This window comes from Hyperolius riggenbachi, chromosome 6 (assembly GCF_040937935.1).
Source record: "Hyperolius riggenbachi isolate aHypRig1 chromosome 6, aHypRig1.pri, whole genome shotgun sequence".
In the NCBI taxonomy this organism is placed as follows: Eukaryota; Metazoa; Chordata; class Amphibia; order Anura; family Hyperoliidae; genus Hyperolius; species Hyperolius riggenbachi.
In genome coordinates this window covers 298250102-298265280 of record NC_090651.1, presented here as the reverse complement: position 1 = coordinate 298265280, position 15179 = coordinate 298250102, and the positions used below count along the sequence as shown (strand labels likewise).

The following is a 15179-nucleotide window of genomic DNA, read 5'->3' as shown; positions in this document are numbered from 1 at the left end:
GTTTTGATTGACTAATGGTAGGTACACACCATACAATTTTCTGTTAGATTTACCTGCCAGATAGATTTTTTCCAACATGTTGGAAAAGGATCTACTGCCACAAAAAAAGCCTGCTGAGATAATTTCAGTAATCTTCTCGTTAAGGCCCCGTTCACACTTGAGTTTTTGCAAAAAAACGGAACGGATGTCCGGATCCGTTCCGTTTGCATCCGGTTTTTCATCAGTAGGTGATCAGGTTGATATCCGGATCCGTTTTTAAAGAGATACAGACTATATCAATTCTTGGGGTCTGGGAGGTCTGCAGAAGCCCTGGGGTCATTGTTGGAGACAGCCTAACGTGTGGAGACCATCCTTGGATTTAGAGACTGCAGTTTGGATCATGAATCCAGTGTTTTTGTACTCATTTTACCTGGGAATTGTCTCCTTTTTGATTTTTACCTATTACTATGTGGGAAGAAGGCGTGCTCCTCGCAGGAGATGGTGGGTGCACCAGGCAGGTAGCTGCTGCACCTGTAGAATCAGGTCCTCAGCTGTGTAGGGCCTCACCTCTTCGTCCGACATGCTGCCAAATATCTCCAGTCACAAGTCACTGCTGCTCCACTCCTCAAATGCTGGGCCCATGAAAACGCATAGGAAGTGGGTAGAACGTCCAGATTTTTTATAGCCAGTGTGTTGCCTCCTTTCCGTTTCTCATTGGTTCAGCTGTGCGGATGGTGCAGTCAGGATTCGGTCCGGGTGTGGCGGCCGGATCCGACGTACTTGAAAAATAGAGCAAGTTGGAAAAGTGTCCGGAGTCCGGATCCGGTCCGGATCCGGTCCGCGTGGAACGGACGAGTATGTACGCATCCAAAGACTATCATTGGATTGCCAAACGTCCATTCCGTTTGTACAGTATACGTTCCGGATCCGGTCCGGAAAATCCTGACTGCTAACGCAAATGTGAACCCAGCCTTACACATGTGAGAATGTTGATGAGCACAAGGCTGGAGAACATTCTGTCATGCTGATTAAGTTAAAATAGAAGACTGGATATTTTAAAGTGTACCAGAGCTGTCCTCCTGCAGTCTGCCATTCAGCGGCGATCAACCCTGGTAACTGCATCAGTTGCGTCCGTTGGGGGTCTTCTGCGCATGCGTGGACCTCCCGGGGAGGACCGCAAGAGGACAGCGAGGGACCCCGAGGAGACCGCGAGGGACTCAAACATGCATATGCTGCGGGATGAAGCATCAAATCTTTACATGACAGCTCTGGTTTCCTTTAAATAAAGTAACCAGATTTTTATGGTCCCAGCCTGGGACGGGACGGGACGAAGGGGGGGGGGGGGGGGTTATAGGAGAGGTTAAGACAGTGCAGCGTTGTCGTGACATCACATGGGCGGGGCTAACAATTTCTTCCCAAAACAGTTACGCAAAGTGACCCTAAGGGTAATTAGTCATCGTTTCCCAAATACATAAGAAAGCATAGTGTCCACCATGATGTGGTGAAAAAGGAGATTTGCATCATGGATGTGCAGACAATAAATCTGCACAAACTTTTTGATGCTATTTATTAGCATACCATTTAGTAATCATGAGCCCCCCAAAATGCCAAATGCTGCAGCAAAAACCCCAAAGTAGCAAATGCAGCTAACTATCACTATCAAGTAATAAGTGTAGAAACCATTACCTTCGACATATTAAATGCAACAATCATTACCTCCAACACATGAAATGCAACAACCATTACCTCCGACACATGATACTCAACAACCTTTACCTCCGACACATGACATGCAACAACCATTACCTCCGACACATGAACTACAAGAACCATTACCTCCGGCACATGATACTCAACAACCATTACCTCCAACAAATGAAATGCAGCAAATGGGGAAATGAGGCAAACATTACCTCTAACAAGTTAAAATTCAGTAAATGTTACCCCACCCCCCATGCGCCCGTGCGTAAAATGCAGCACACGTGAAATGCACATACATTACCCTACATATAGGAAGTGCAGCAAATGTTACCTCAGACATTAATGCATTAAATGTTCCCGCCATGCCGAGTGGGTGACACTGGATGGAAGGAGGGTAACACTGGGTGAGGAGGAGGGTGACACTGGGTGAGGAGGAGGGTAACACTTGGGGGGAAGGAAGGTGACACTGGGTGGGGAGGATGGTGACACTGACAGGGTGGGGGAGGGTGACACTAAGTGAGGAGGGTGACACTGATTGGGTGGGGGAGGGTGACAATAGGTAAGAGGGTGACACTGACTGGGGGGGAGGGTGACAAGAGGTGAGGAGGGTGACACTAAATGGGTGAGGAGGGTGACAGACACTAGGTGGGTAGGAGCCAGAGGGTGACACTGACTGGGTGGGGGGAGGGGTGACAGACCCGGCTAATGCGGGACGTCTGTTCACCGTAGTTTGAAAGAAGGGTGATGCTTGAAATTCTACTAAGATTGTACCTAAATCAACCATTTATGAGATCATAAAGAACTTCAGGGAGAAAGGTTCAGTTGTTGTGAAGAAGGCTTCAGGGCACCCAAGAAAGTAAGCACCAGGTCCGTCTCCAAAAATGATTCAGCTGCGAGATAAGAGTGTCACCAGTACAAAGCTTTCTCAGGCATGTCTGAAGGCAGGTGTAAGTGCATTTGCACACAAATTGAAGACTTTTAGAGGATATGAGGTGTCAAGAAGGGCAACAAAGAAGCCACTAATCTCCAAGAAAACATCAGTGGCAGGCTTTTGGTTTGGTGAAGAACAATGCTTTCTCCAGTGTGCCATAAGGCCAAAATGATGACTGGCTCAAAGAAACAAAACATTGACATTTTAGGTTGATGGCCAGGAATTGCCTTGAGGTCAATCCTCTAGAGGAGAATGGACAAAAAAACAAAACAGGCAGCATGTGATGGAGCGGATTCCCACGGGGGGGGGGGGGGGGACATTGCAATGGTGCAGTGCCTGGGTATTGAGGATCAATACAGATCTTGGCTATCATGATCTTTATTGTTCGCCACGGTCAAGCTCAGACCAACTTTTGTACGTAGCTTTCGATAGGAGAGGAGGACATAGAAGTGACTGGGACAAGGATTGGATGGACGGCAGCAGAGATCAGTGGCAATGGGAGTGGGATAGGAAAGAAGCTGAGTGGAGCTGGTCACAATATAGTAGCATTAGTGAGGAAACAGCAATAATCAGTCATGAAACAGAATAATACTGGTCATAGAGTTTGGATGGGACAAGAAGCAGCAATGGAGTAATCCATGGTTTAGTCATTGTAGAGGGAAGAGAGGGCAATGGTATGTGATGGTAGAGTGGATGGAAACAGGAGACAGCAGGGTTCAGTGGCAATCGAGCAGGATAGCAATTGAAACAATAAGTCACAATGATCTGGATGGATCAGACTAGTTCAGAGATCATCATGGAGTAGGCAGCAGCATCACAGGAATGATTGGGCATCAGTGATAATGGATCCATTTTTCTATGCATTTTCTGCACAGGAAAACTGCAACCAATGTTAATCAACTGGCTAGTTCACACTTGAATGCATTTTTCACAAGTCATGATCAGTGCTGCTCGGATACCCCTTTTCAAAATCCGAATTGATCCGGATACCCAGATATCCGGATCGGATATCCGGATCTGAACTTTTGGGTATCCGAATAGAATGGGATATCCAACCCCAGTATCCGGGATATCCGGGCGGATTCGGATATCTGGATAGAAAAACCGGAAATGGCCTTTAAATTGCTTTAAAAAAAACGTTTTTTAGGGTAAATGAGGCAGTACAGCATCATTGTTTTTTAAAGGGAAACATTAATTGATAATGTGGGGACTTAAAATCTCCCCCCCCCCCAAAAAAAAAATGGCTGTCAATTAACATCAGGATTAGGTTCCAGACAGCGGTTGTGCAGCCCACATTGGGCTTGATTCACAAAGCGGTGCTAACCTACTTAGCACGTCTAAAGTCTTTAGACGCGCTAACCAGGGTGCTAAGTAGGTTAGCACCGGATTTCTCAATCAGATCGCACGCTAACTTTGCGCGCGCAAAGTTTTACGCGCGCTAAGTCCCATAGGCTTTAATGGGCACTTCGAGCGGAGCGCCCTGCGCTCTGTGCAGTACGCGCGTAAAGTTTTATGCGCATAAAGTTTTGCGCGCGTAAAGTTTTATGCGCGAAAAGCTTGTTTAGACGTGCTAAGGGGGTTTTCACAGGCGTGCTAACAGTTAGCACCGCTTTGTGAATCAAGCCCATTGTGTCCAAAGTCCAACCGCACATCTGGGACATGGCAGTTTTCAGCCATGACACCTCCAAAAAATTACACAGCAATTGTGTTTTGGGTTAAATATAGGTGGTATCAGCACAGCAGCAGTGGCCTGTGGCACCCTGGCGGTGGGAGCAGCAAAGGCAGCAGGAGCAGGGCAATGCAGCAGCAGTAGGTATAATGTCTGCCAGGAGCATGCCGGACGTGGCACATGACACTTGGCATGTGGCACTTAGCACGTGGCACTTTGCATGTGACACGTGCCATGTGTAAAGTGCCACATGCAAAGTGCCATGTTACACGTGCCAAGGGCCACATGACAAGTGCCACGTTACACGTGCCAAGGGCCAAGTGCCACGTTACACATGCCAAGTGCCACGTGCCAAGTGCCACGTTACACGTGCCAAGTGCCGAGTGACAGTCAGACAGCAGAGGAGAAGACACTAACTGTCACACTGGCAGTTCTGTAGTAAGCTAACACAGTAGTACTACTACTCTAACAACTACTAGCACTGACTGCAGTACTACAGTACTAACTACACAATAACACAGTAATCCTATTCCCTAATCCCTAACCTATACTGTAGCTAGCTAAGGCTAATAGCTGGCCAGCAGGCAGCAGCTGGCCTGGTCTGTGCACAGCACACACACACACATAGCAGCTGCAGCAGCCCTGCAGCACACACTCTGACTGTCACACAATGAAATCATGCTAATTAACAATATAACAATAGTGTAGTGATAGTGAAGGGGTTAACCACTGAACAGATTTAGGTTTATCACTGTGTACAGCACTTGCTAGGCCAGCAGCACTGGAGCATGTCTCTCAGTGAGCATTCACAAGCAAGGACGATATTTCTCATCATGGCAGCCCTCCTTATTATACAGGGGGGGCTGACCAGGGTTCCCTTCTGTGATTGGGTGCCAGGGCTTAAGCTGGGAGCCCTCTGATTGGCTCAATGAGGTCAGGTGGGGCTGGCCAGGGTTCCCCTCTGTGATTGGTTGCTAGGGCTTCTGCTGGGAGCCCTCTGATTGGCTCAATGACGTCCTGGACGTCTTACAGTATCTCAATAGTCGGATTTCTGCGGATATCCGCATTGCCAGCCAACTATCCGCAGATAACTATCCGGATTTCCACAGAAATCCGGAATCTGAATGCGAATCGGATAGCTGAAAAAAGGTCGGATATCCGGGTTACCTGGATATCCGGAATCCGGATGAGCACCACTGGTTATGATGAGTAGATGGGACAGACGCAGCAGAGCTCATGACAGAGGAGTGGGACAGCACAGGGGCAGGTGCCAGTGGGGATTAGTGACAGCAAAGTAACATGGGGCAAAAGGTAACAGGGATTGGGGACAACACAGGGGTATCTGACATATACCATATTTTTGGACTATAAGATGCTCCGGATCACAAGACGCACCTAGGTTTAGAGGACAAAAACCAGGAGAATAAATATATACTAAACCTGGTGCATCCATGGTGAAGGGGAATCTTGTGAATTATGCCCTCTTTGTACCTCATGCATCCTGCTGTGTCCTCCAGGTGTCTTCATCTGTCCTCCTCTATGCCCCTTTGTGTCCCCCTTGTGTCCTCCTCTATGCCCCTCTGTGTCCCCCTTGTGTTCTTCTCTATGCCCCTTTGTGTCCTCCTGTGTCCCCCAGGTGTCTTCCTCGGTCCTCCTCTATGCTCCTTTGTGTCCCCCTTGTGTCCTTCTCTATGCCCTTTTGTGTCCTCCTCTATGCCCCTTTTTGTCCCCCTCTATGCCTTTGTGTCCTCCTCTGCATGTGCACAGTACAGGGAGTCCCCGACATTGCGGCAGGTTGGAGGTCCTTATTGGCAGGCGTTCACAAGTCAGGAACTCCCTACATTTGGACTATAAGACGCAGTGACTTTTCCCCTCCACTTTTGGGGGTGAAAAAGTGAGTCTTATACTCCAAAAAATACAGTACTTCTCACACATCTGAAATGCTAATAAACCATTTGGCTAAGAAAAGGGTTGGGTTTACAGCATGGATGGGAGTTCATAGCGTATGATTCAGGACCATGTCAGATATGAGATGTGCAGTGCCAGAGGTGAAATGGTGGCTGTCTTGTAAGGGTCACTACAGAAATGCTGTTTAGCTCTTAGGCAAATAGGTGCTGCTTTATGGAGGGGGGTGGGTGAGTGAGAGAGTGTCCCATCTTCATCTTTGATGTACATCCTCCACCTCCATGTGAAACATCCATGTAAAGGTAGCCTCTATATTTCATTTACAGCTACCTTGGGCAACAGCTCCCTTTTACATTTGTAGCCTCCTCTTCCATATGCAGTGACTCCTCTTCCATGTCCACCTTTGGCAGCAGCCACACTGAGCCCAGGCTTGTATATCCATTTCAGAAATCCAGCCCTGTGGAGGCCAGTGACATTGGGCACGTGTGAACGTCAAAGCCTAAATAACGAGGAATGATTGTAGTGATGAGGTAGGGGTAAGTACTTATACTTCTTCCTATCAGGGCCGGTTTAAGCAACAATGGGGCCCCAGGGCAAAATAAACCTGTGGGGCCCCCAACATATACCCCGTAACAAAAATCGGCATTAGGGGACCTTTTTTGCAGCTGGTATAGTCAGGGTGTGAAGTCCCAATCGGTCGGAGCTCCACATTCTGGCTATCCCAGCCTGCATGGGGGACAAGGGGTTAAAAAGTTTCAGGAGGGGGGACCCCACATAATTTTTTTTTTTAAATTCCCACACTCTAAACATAAAAAAAATTGGGAAAATAGGAAAAAATGCCAGGGATCTTCATACAGCCATATTGCGGCTGTATAGCGATCCCTGGCCAAAGCGCTGCGGCTGCGTATGGACCCCCTGGAAACCCCGTCAGGAAATGTATTGCTCTTTCTTTTGATGCATGTAAAATTACACTACCGTTAGGTGTGCTACTAAAAGTGACATTTACCGCATTTAAAACTATACTTTTTTCTTTCTAAACTTTAAAAACGATTTTCTCAAAAACTATAAGGTCTTTTTGAAAAATAGTTTTTTCCTCTTATTCCTAATGATCTCCTTAACATATCCTGCAAATTTAGGGTTTCTAGCAATTAAGGTGGATTTGCTATTAACCATTAAAGTCGACAGGTTTTTAAATGTGGTTTTTTTTTCCTTTGAAACTTTAAAATCGATTTTCTCAAAAACTATAAGGCCGATTTCAAAAATTTTTTTTCCTCTTGTAGCCACTGGGGGTCCCTACAAGCTCTGGGGCAGCTGCCTCCTTTGCCTTAATGGTAGCGCCGGCCCTGCTTCCTATAGCCGATGTGGTCCATGTAAATCCACTACTTCCTCCTTTAAACCCAAAAGGAGCAAGTACTGGTGTTACATGGACCTGCGAGTTAAACGCATCGGCATAGTTAAGTTAACCCCACCTCTGCAGCGCTAATTTAGATTTCAACATTATTCTTTTGGTTTAGGAAAATGTGTGTGTAGTGTGACCAGGGCTAGAGATGGTGGAGAACAAAACCTGCAATGCACACATAAACTGGACATAATGGGAATTGTTTTGCATTAGGTGGCAAAAGTCTGTAGCCATCACCTGAGTCATAACAGAATCACAGCAATGAAAGGTTAGTGATACAGTGCTTGCGTTATTGCAGAGATAGACACACACCCGCAGCAGGAATCGCGTAAAATCGGAGGTCCGATGCTGCCTCACTGTTACATGATAGGCAGCAGACACTCTGTTTGGCCGGAAGGGGGGGGGGAGGGGATGGCTTACGGCCGGGGGGTTGGCTGCCTTATTTTGCCCCAAGATGCAGATGCCCATGTCTGTAGCCCTCTTTGTTTATTTGGACACGTACATCTTCACTCCCTCGTATGTCCCAAATAACCAGCGGGAACCTGTGGCATGGGGGAGAGAAGATGGACGCAACCAAATAGATAAGGGAGGCTACAGAGCAGCCCCCCTAGGTAAGTAATTGCCGGTGTGGTGACATTTTTTTAAACTTTATAAGATTTTGCAACCGGTTGCACTTATTTATAGCTATCAGAAAGTGCAACCTAACCATTGACTTCAAGCTATCTGTATCAGAAAATGCAACCCAACCTAACCCTATTCTCACACAGAACCCTCCCCTCTTGCTCAACTAATAAACCTCCTGGAGGGAACAATACCCTTTCTTGCTCAACTAACACCCCTGAGGGAACAATCCCCCCCCTTGCTCAAATAATAACACCCCTGGAGGGAAGGATCCCCCCTTCTTGCTCAACGGGAACCGTGGTTGCAAAAAATTACAGGTGTGATTATAGAAAGAAGACGTGCCTGCGCAGTTATACACTGTCCATACTGCGCACATGCGCAGTATGGCAAGTTGCAAAATATAATGGGCTGCAATATCTTTCATCACACCGGCTTTATCCCCTAAAGCAGGGGTCCCCAACCCCCGGTACGCATCGCCGTTACAGGAAGCCGCTCTCCTGCTTCTGCCTCTTCACAGCAGCCGGGAGACGCGCTGCTGTGAAAGAAGACGGGATTGAAGGAGAGGGGCTGAGCTAACCAAGATATATAAAGAGGAAGCATCCGCCAGCTAAGGTAACACAGCGGCGGCCGCATGCAGCTATACAAGCTATACTGGGGCAGATATACTGGCTATACTGAGACATCTATACTGGCTATACTGGGGCAGATATACTAACTATACTGAGGCATCTATACTGGCTATACTGGGGCAGGTATACTAACTTAGCGTGACCAGACGTCCCGGATTGCCCAGGACGCGTCCCGGATTCGGTGTCCGTTGTCCCAGGCAGCATGAGGTCCCGGGAAACGTCCTGCTTTCAGCAGCGGGACGTCCCGGCCTCGGGACTCTGGCCACTCTATACTCATGAACTGGCAGCAGCGTCTATAGACGCCGTGCCAGTTCATTGCCTACAGCCCCGCTCCAGCCTAACTGTCTTCCGGTGTTCTGACACCGGCAGGCGAGCAGGGCTACGGCAAGATGGCTGCCGGAGCCCTGTACTGGAGACTATTTGTGTCTCCAGTACAGGGCTTCGGGCGCCATCTTACCGTAGCCCTGTCAGCGCGGGAGAAAAGATCAGCAGCAAGATGGTCCCGGGAGCAGCCCGCCAGAGGCCGGAGACTTCTGCCAGGTGAGTAAATGCTTTCTTTTCCAAGTGAAATGTTTGCCCGCATTGCGTTTCTTTTCTGGTGAAATGTTTGCCCGCATTGCGTTTCTTTTCCAGGTGAAATGTTTGCCCGCATTGCGTTTCTTTTCTGGTGAAATGTTTGCCCGCATTGCGTTTCTTTTCCAGGTGAAATGTTTGCCCGCATTGCGTTCCTTTTCCAGGTGAAATGTTTGCCCGCATTGCGTTTTTTTTCTGGTGAAATGTTTGCCCGCATTGCATTTCTTTTCTGGTGAAATGTTTGCCCGCATTGCGTTTATTTTCTGGTGAAATGTTTGCCCGCATTGCATTTCTTTTCTGGTGAAATGTTTGCCCGCATTGCGTTTCTTTTCTGGTGAAATGTTCGCCCGCATTGCGTTAATTTTCTGGTGAAATGTTTGCCCGCATTGCGTTTCTTTTCTGGTGAAATGTTTGCCTGCATTGCGTTTCTTTTCTGGTGAAATGTTTGCCCGCATTGCGTTAATTTTTTTGTGAAATGTTTGCCTGCATTGCGTTAATTTTCTGGTGAAATGTTTGCCCGCATTGCATTAATTTTGTACTGACATGTTGGCCGCATTGCGTTTATTTTGTACTGACATGTTTGCCCGCATTGCGTTTATTTTGTACTGACATGTTTGCCCGCATTGCGTTTATTTTATGGTGAAATGTTTGCCCGCATTGCGTTTCTTTTCTGGGGAAATGTTTGCCCGCATTGCGTTTATTTTCTGGTGAAATGTTTGCCCGCATTGCGTTTATTTTCTGGTGAAATGTTTGCCCGCATTGCGTTTATTTTCTGGTGAAATGTTTGCCCGCATTGCGTTTATTTTCTGGTGACATGTTTGACCGCATTGCGTTTATTTTGTACTGACATGTTTGCCCGCATTGCGTTTATTTTCTGGTGAAATGTTTGCCCGCATTGCGTTTATTTTGTACTGACATGTTTGCCCGCATTGCGTTTATTTTCTGGTGAAATGTTTGCCTGCATTGTGTTTATTTTCTGGTGAAATGTTTGCCTGCATTGCGTTTATTTTCTGGTGAAATGTTTGCCCGCATTACGTTTATTTTGTACAGACATGTTTGCCCGCATTGCGTTTATTTTGTACTCACATGTTGCCTGCATTGCGTTTATTTTGTACTGACATGTTTGCCCGCATTGCGTTTATTTTGTACTGACATGTTTCCCGCATTGCATTTATTTTGTGCTGACATGTTGCCCATCGGGTTTATTTTCTGGTGTCCGGGGTAACTGTTACAGCATTTATTATTTAATGGTCATAGATGGCTATGTTTGCTGCTTTGTGGTTACGGTATACTATTAGCATCACACAGTTTCTGCACACCCATGATGCAAAGTCTCATTTGTCTTATGCCTCGCTGTTACATAATTACGTTAGCTCCGCCCATACAATGACATTGCCACGCCCATTCCCTCCCCCCCCCCAGTGTTCGTTGCTGCGCGCTCCTCAGTCCTCCCCACAGAAACACTAGCGTTGCGTAAACAGGTGCATTTTTACAGCTAATGGAAGTCTAAGGGCCACAGGAAAAAATGCATATAATAACGCATATGCAATTTCTACGCGTTTTCAAACCTGCGTTTTTAAAAATGCTGGTTTTATTCCATAATATTTATAGAAAAATGCACATAATGAGAGTCGTCGGAAATGCAATGGTATGCATTTTTCATGCGTTTTTATATGTGTTTCTCCCCCAAAATATTTCCACTTCCTGTTTTGTATATGCGAACCACAAACGCATTAAAATGCATGCAAACGCACTAAAAACGCAGTAAACATGCACAAAAAACGCACACAACATTAATATAAAACATGACATACAACGCAGCCTTTCACGCTATGTTATGTGTGCTCTCAGCCCAACACACAATTACTCAATGACCTAGTTTGTAAGCTTTGTGGTCTTTGGCATCAATAATTTGACATGAAACAAATCTAATTGGCTGTGGCTCCACCCCATTTTCTGAATTTGAACCCCAGTCACCCAATGACCAACTGTACCAGGTTTGAGGCTTATGCCATTAACAGTGCAAGAATGGCAGCAATTAAATATTCCCCTTGAAAATCAATAGGTGAATTTTGATAGGCTTTTGTAGCCTCCACCCACTTTTCTGGATATTAATCCCAGTCACCCAATGACCAACTGTGTTTGACCAACCAAAAGTTTGAGACCCCTACCATTAACTGTGTAAGAATGGCTGCAGTTTACATTTTCCCAGTGAAATTTGTATTTGTCTCCACTCACATTTTGGTTATGGGGATAAAAAGTATCCTATATATTATTCCAGGTAATGTACTATGCGTGTGCCAAATTTCATTCAAATCCTTTCAGCCATGTGTTGTGTGATCGAGTAACAAACATCCAAACTTTTGCATTTATAATTGTGAGATGAGATTGCATCTAGGGCCGGGCCGAGGCATAGGTTGGAGAGGCTCCAGCCTCAGGGCGCAGTGTAGGAGGGGGCGCACAATTCATTCAGCTGTCATTCCTAATTGTGTTTGAAGCAGAAAGAAATAAGAAAAGGAGATACATGGAAGTAACTACAAGCCATATAACTAGAGATTAAGGTGTTGGGGGCCCTGGGGTGCCTCTAGTTTAATAGCAATCAGTGTGTGACGGCTGGGGTGGAGGGATGGAGGGACGCACTTTGGTGTCTCAGCCTTGGGTGTTGGAGGACCTTTTCCTGACTCTGATTGCATCTAAGGCTAAATTTGGTTCAGTATAACTTTTCATGTTATTGATTGAAAGATAAAAATGAAATGGATATAAGTTTCATGGCGAGTGATTAAATTGTAGTTTAGTTTGACTGTAAGACATGTTACATCTGAAAAATTAGAAGGATAAACTAGTGTTGTCCGGATCATGAACGATCCGAATCTCTTTTGTGAGTCGAATCATCCGAATCATCAAAATTAGTGATTCGGATCACAAAGGGGGTGGGGCCAGGAGCAGCACGCCCCCCTCTCAGCGGGCAGGGGGGTCCTGGAAGCAGAGCAGAGATGGATAGCTCAGTTAGAGGGGAGACAGCCTTGCAGCGACAGGTAGATGAGAGAGGGGACAAGGGTGCCACTGCCAGATATGTGTAGAGCACACGTACTGGCTGCAATGTGCTGCTCATTTTAGGCTGTCTGTTCCGTAGGCTGTCTGTTCAGTGAACAAATGGGAAACTTTTGGCTCAGAAGCACAGCTCAGTAACTTTGTAGACAGCGTGCTGGGCTAGAATGACAGGGCAGGCACTGTGATTGCAGGGCAATATGATCCTCCTGCACTGCTCTAAACAGCTGCACTTCACTTCTGGGAACGGAGCAGTGCTTTTCAGCGCTGCTAGATTTGGGCGCAGCCGGCGCCTCCATAGACTACAATAGGAATCACTCCTGTTGCAGCGCTCAGTGAGTAACGTCGGCTCTGTCAGAAGACAGAGCCGAGGTTGCTTAAAAACATAATAATTCGGCCTCCAGCAATCGCTGGAAGCCGAATTATTTCATTCCCCACCATCCATGGCGGCCTGGAGGGGGAATAGTAATTAAATCGGCCCGGACTTGTGCAGAAGCAGGATCAGCCATATACTGCTGTATCCTGCGCCCAAGTCTACCGGCGCCAATTTCAAATGTACTCTCTGGGAATGCTTTCTTTCACTGCATTCAAAGTATACAGATGAACATATAGGTGAAATATATGTAAAGCATATGACTGCAGCATGTGGGTATTATGTGCAAACAAACATTTCTGCTCTCTGCTCGTCCCTCCTCCCTTCTCTGTCCACTCCCTGCCCATCTCTGTCCACCAGCTCCCCTTCTCTGTGTGCCCACCCCCTCCCCTTCTCTGTCTACTGCAGGGAAAGTCCTGTCCTGCTAGTCATTTCACCCCCCCGAATGCTTCCCTAGTAGTGTTGTCCGGATCATGAACGATTCGGATCTTTGATCCGAATCTATTTTATGAGTCGATCATCCGAATCATCAAAATGAACGATTCGGATCGCAAAAGGGGCGGGGCCAGGAGCGACACGCCCCCTCTCAGCGGGCAGCGGGGTCCTGGAAGCAGGGATCGCTCTGTTGGATGGGAGGCAGCCTTGCAGGGAGACAGGTAGATGAGAGAGAGGGGACATGGGTGCCACTGCCAGATATGTGTAGAGCACACATACTGGCTATAACGTGCTGCCCATTATAGGCTGGCTGTTCCGTAGTGCTGCACAGTGAACACATTGGAAGCTTTTGGCTCAGCACAGCTCAGTAACTTTGCAGGCAGTGTGATTGAAAGGCAATATAATCCTCCTGCACTCGGCACTAAACAGCTGCACTTCACTTCTGAGAATGCTTTCTTTCACTGTGCGACCTTTTCTTTCAAAGTGTACAGATGAACATATAGGTGAAATATATGTATGTAAAGCATATGACTTCAGCATGTGGGTATTACGTGCAAACATTTCTGCTCTCTGCTCGTCCCTCCTCCCTTCCCTGTCCACTCCCTGCCCTCTGTCCATCTTCTCCCCTTCTCTGTGTGTCCACTCCCTCCCCTTCTCCTGTCCACAGACCTGTCCTGCTGTTCATTTCACCCCCGAATGCTTCCGGTAGTAAAATGATCCGAGATTCGGATCAAAGATCCGGATCTCTTCAATGATCCGATTCGAATCATCCGGATCATTGAAAAGATCCGAACTTCCCATCTCTATTCCCTAGTAAAATGATCCGAGATTTTTCAGTGATCCAATTCGAATCATCTGAATCATTGAAAAGATCCGAACTTCCCATCTCTATGATAAACCTGTGAGAAACTACACATTGTACATCATCACTAGACTAAACTGATTCATCAACCAATCAGCTAATCGCATTCTTGTTGCTAGGGTAATGTAGGAACAGGTCCTCCGACATGTGGCTAATGACGTCACTCTATTCACGCCTCATCCCTTGCAGGGTTTTTCCTTCCCATTCCCCGGGGAGCTCAGAAGCTTTTCGCTGGCAGTTACGCTGTCCCCTCCTCTCTGAGGTGTGGCCACACACACATCGCCGGAACGTTTCAGCGCTGTTCTAGTTCCTAGGTGGTTCAGTTTTAGTGCAGCACCTTTGGTGGTTCAGGCGGTTGTGTAGTGGGAAGAAGCGGCAGCATGGCAACCATGGCGGTAAGAGAGGCTAGAGGCCGGGGCATGCTGGCTGTATGAAGTGGCAAGGGAGAGAGATGGGGGGTATAGGGAAGAGTATGGAGGAGGTATAGTGCGTTGCCACCAGGACATCCGCCTGTGTATGAATGAATGAGCACTATACATGCGGCATGTACGCCTCTATATACACCCTGCAATACTGTTCTATCTACAGTATAGTCACACTGCTATACTGTATATCCTGTTCTCTCTGTATACATCCTGCTATACTGTTATATGCTGTATACTGTTCTCAATACATACCTTGCTATACTGTATATCCTGTTCTTATTTGCATCTACCCCCCTGCCATACTGTATATCCCTTTCTTCTCTATATATACACTGTGCCATACTGTATATCATGTTCTTTTCTTTATACTCTCCCTGCCATACTGTATATCCTGTTCTCGTCTCTTTGTGCCCCCTGCCATACTGTATACCATGTTATCCTCTCTATATACACCCTGCCATACTGCATGTCCTGTTCTTATCTCCATGTACCCACTGCCATACTGAACATCATGTTCTCCTATCTATCTATCCTATCTATATATATATATATATATATATATATATATATATATATATATATATATATTGCATGCCCTGCCTGTTCTTCTCTCTATAAACACACCTGTC

At 46.7% G+C, this 15179-nt stretch overlaps 1 protein-coding gene across 2 annotated transcripts in view; it reads left to right on the top strand.

The window, feature by feature from the left end:
* Positions 1 to 15179, top strand: part of RUVBL2 (RuvB like AAA ATPase 2) — a 51485-nt gene that overhangs the window by 7820 nt on the left and 28486 nt on the right. Inside the window, exon 1 of one of the 2 annotated variants that reach the window (XM_068241145.1) lies at positions 14432 to 14520. The exons of the other annotated variant lie outside the window; for it this stretch is intronic. Coding sequence (XP_068097246.1) covers positions 14506 to 14520 — 15 coding nt within the window. The 5' untranslated portion in view covers positions 14432 to 14505. Of the gene's footprint in view, positions 1 to 14431; positions 14521 to 15179 lie in introns of those variants that run through there. 2 annotated transcript variants of the gene reach the window in all.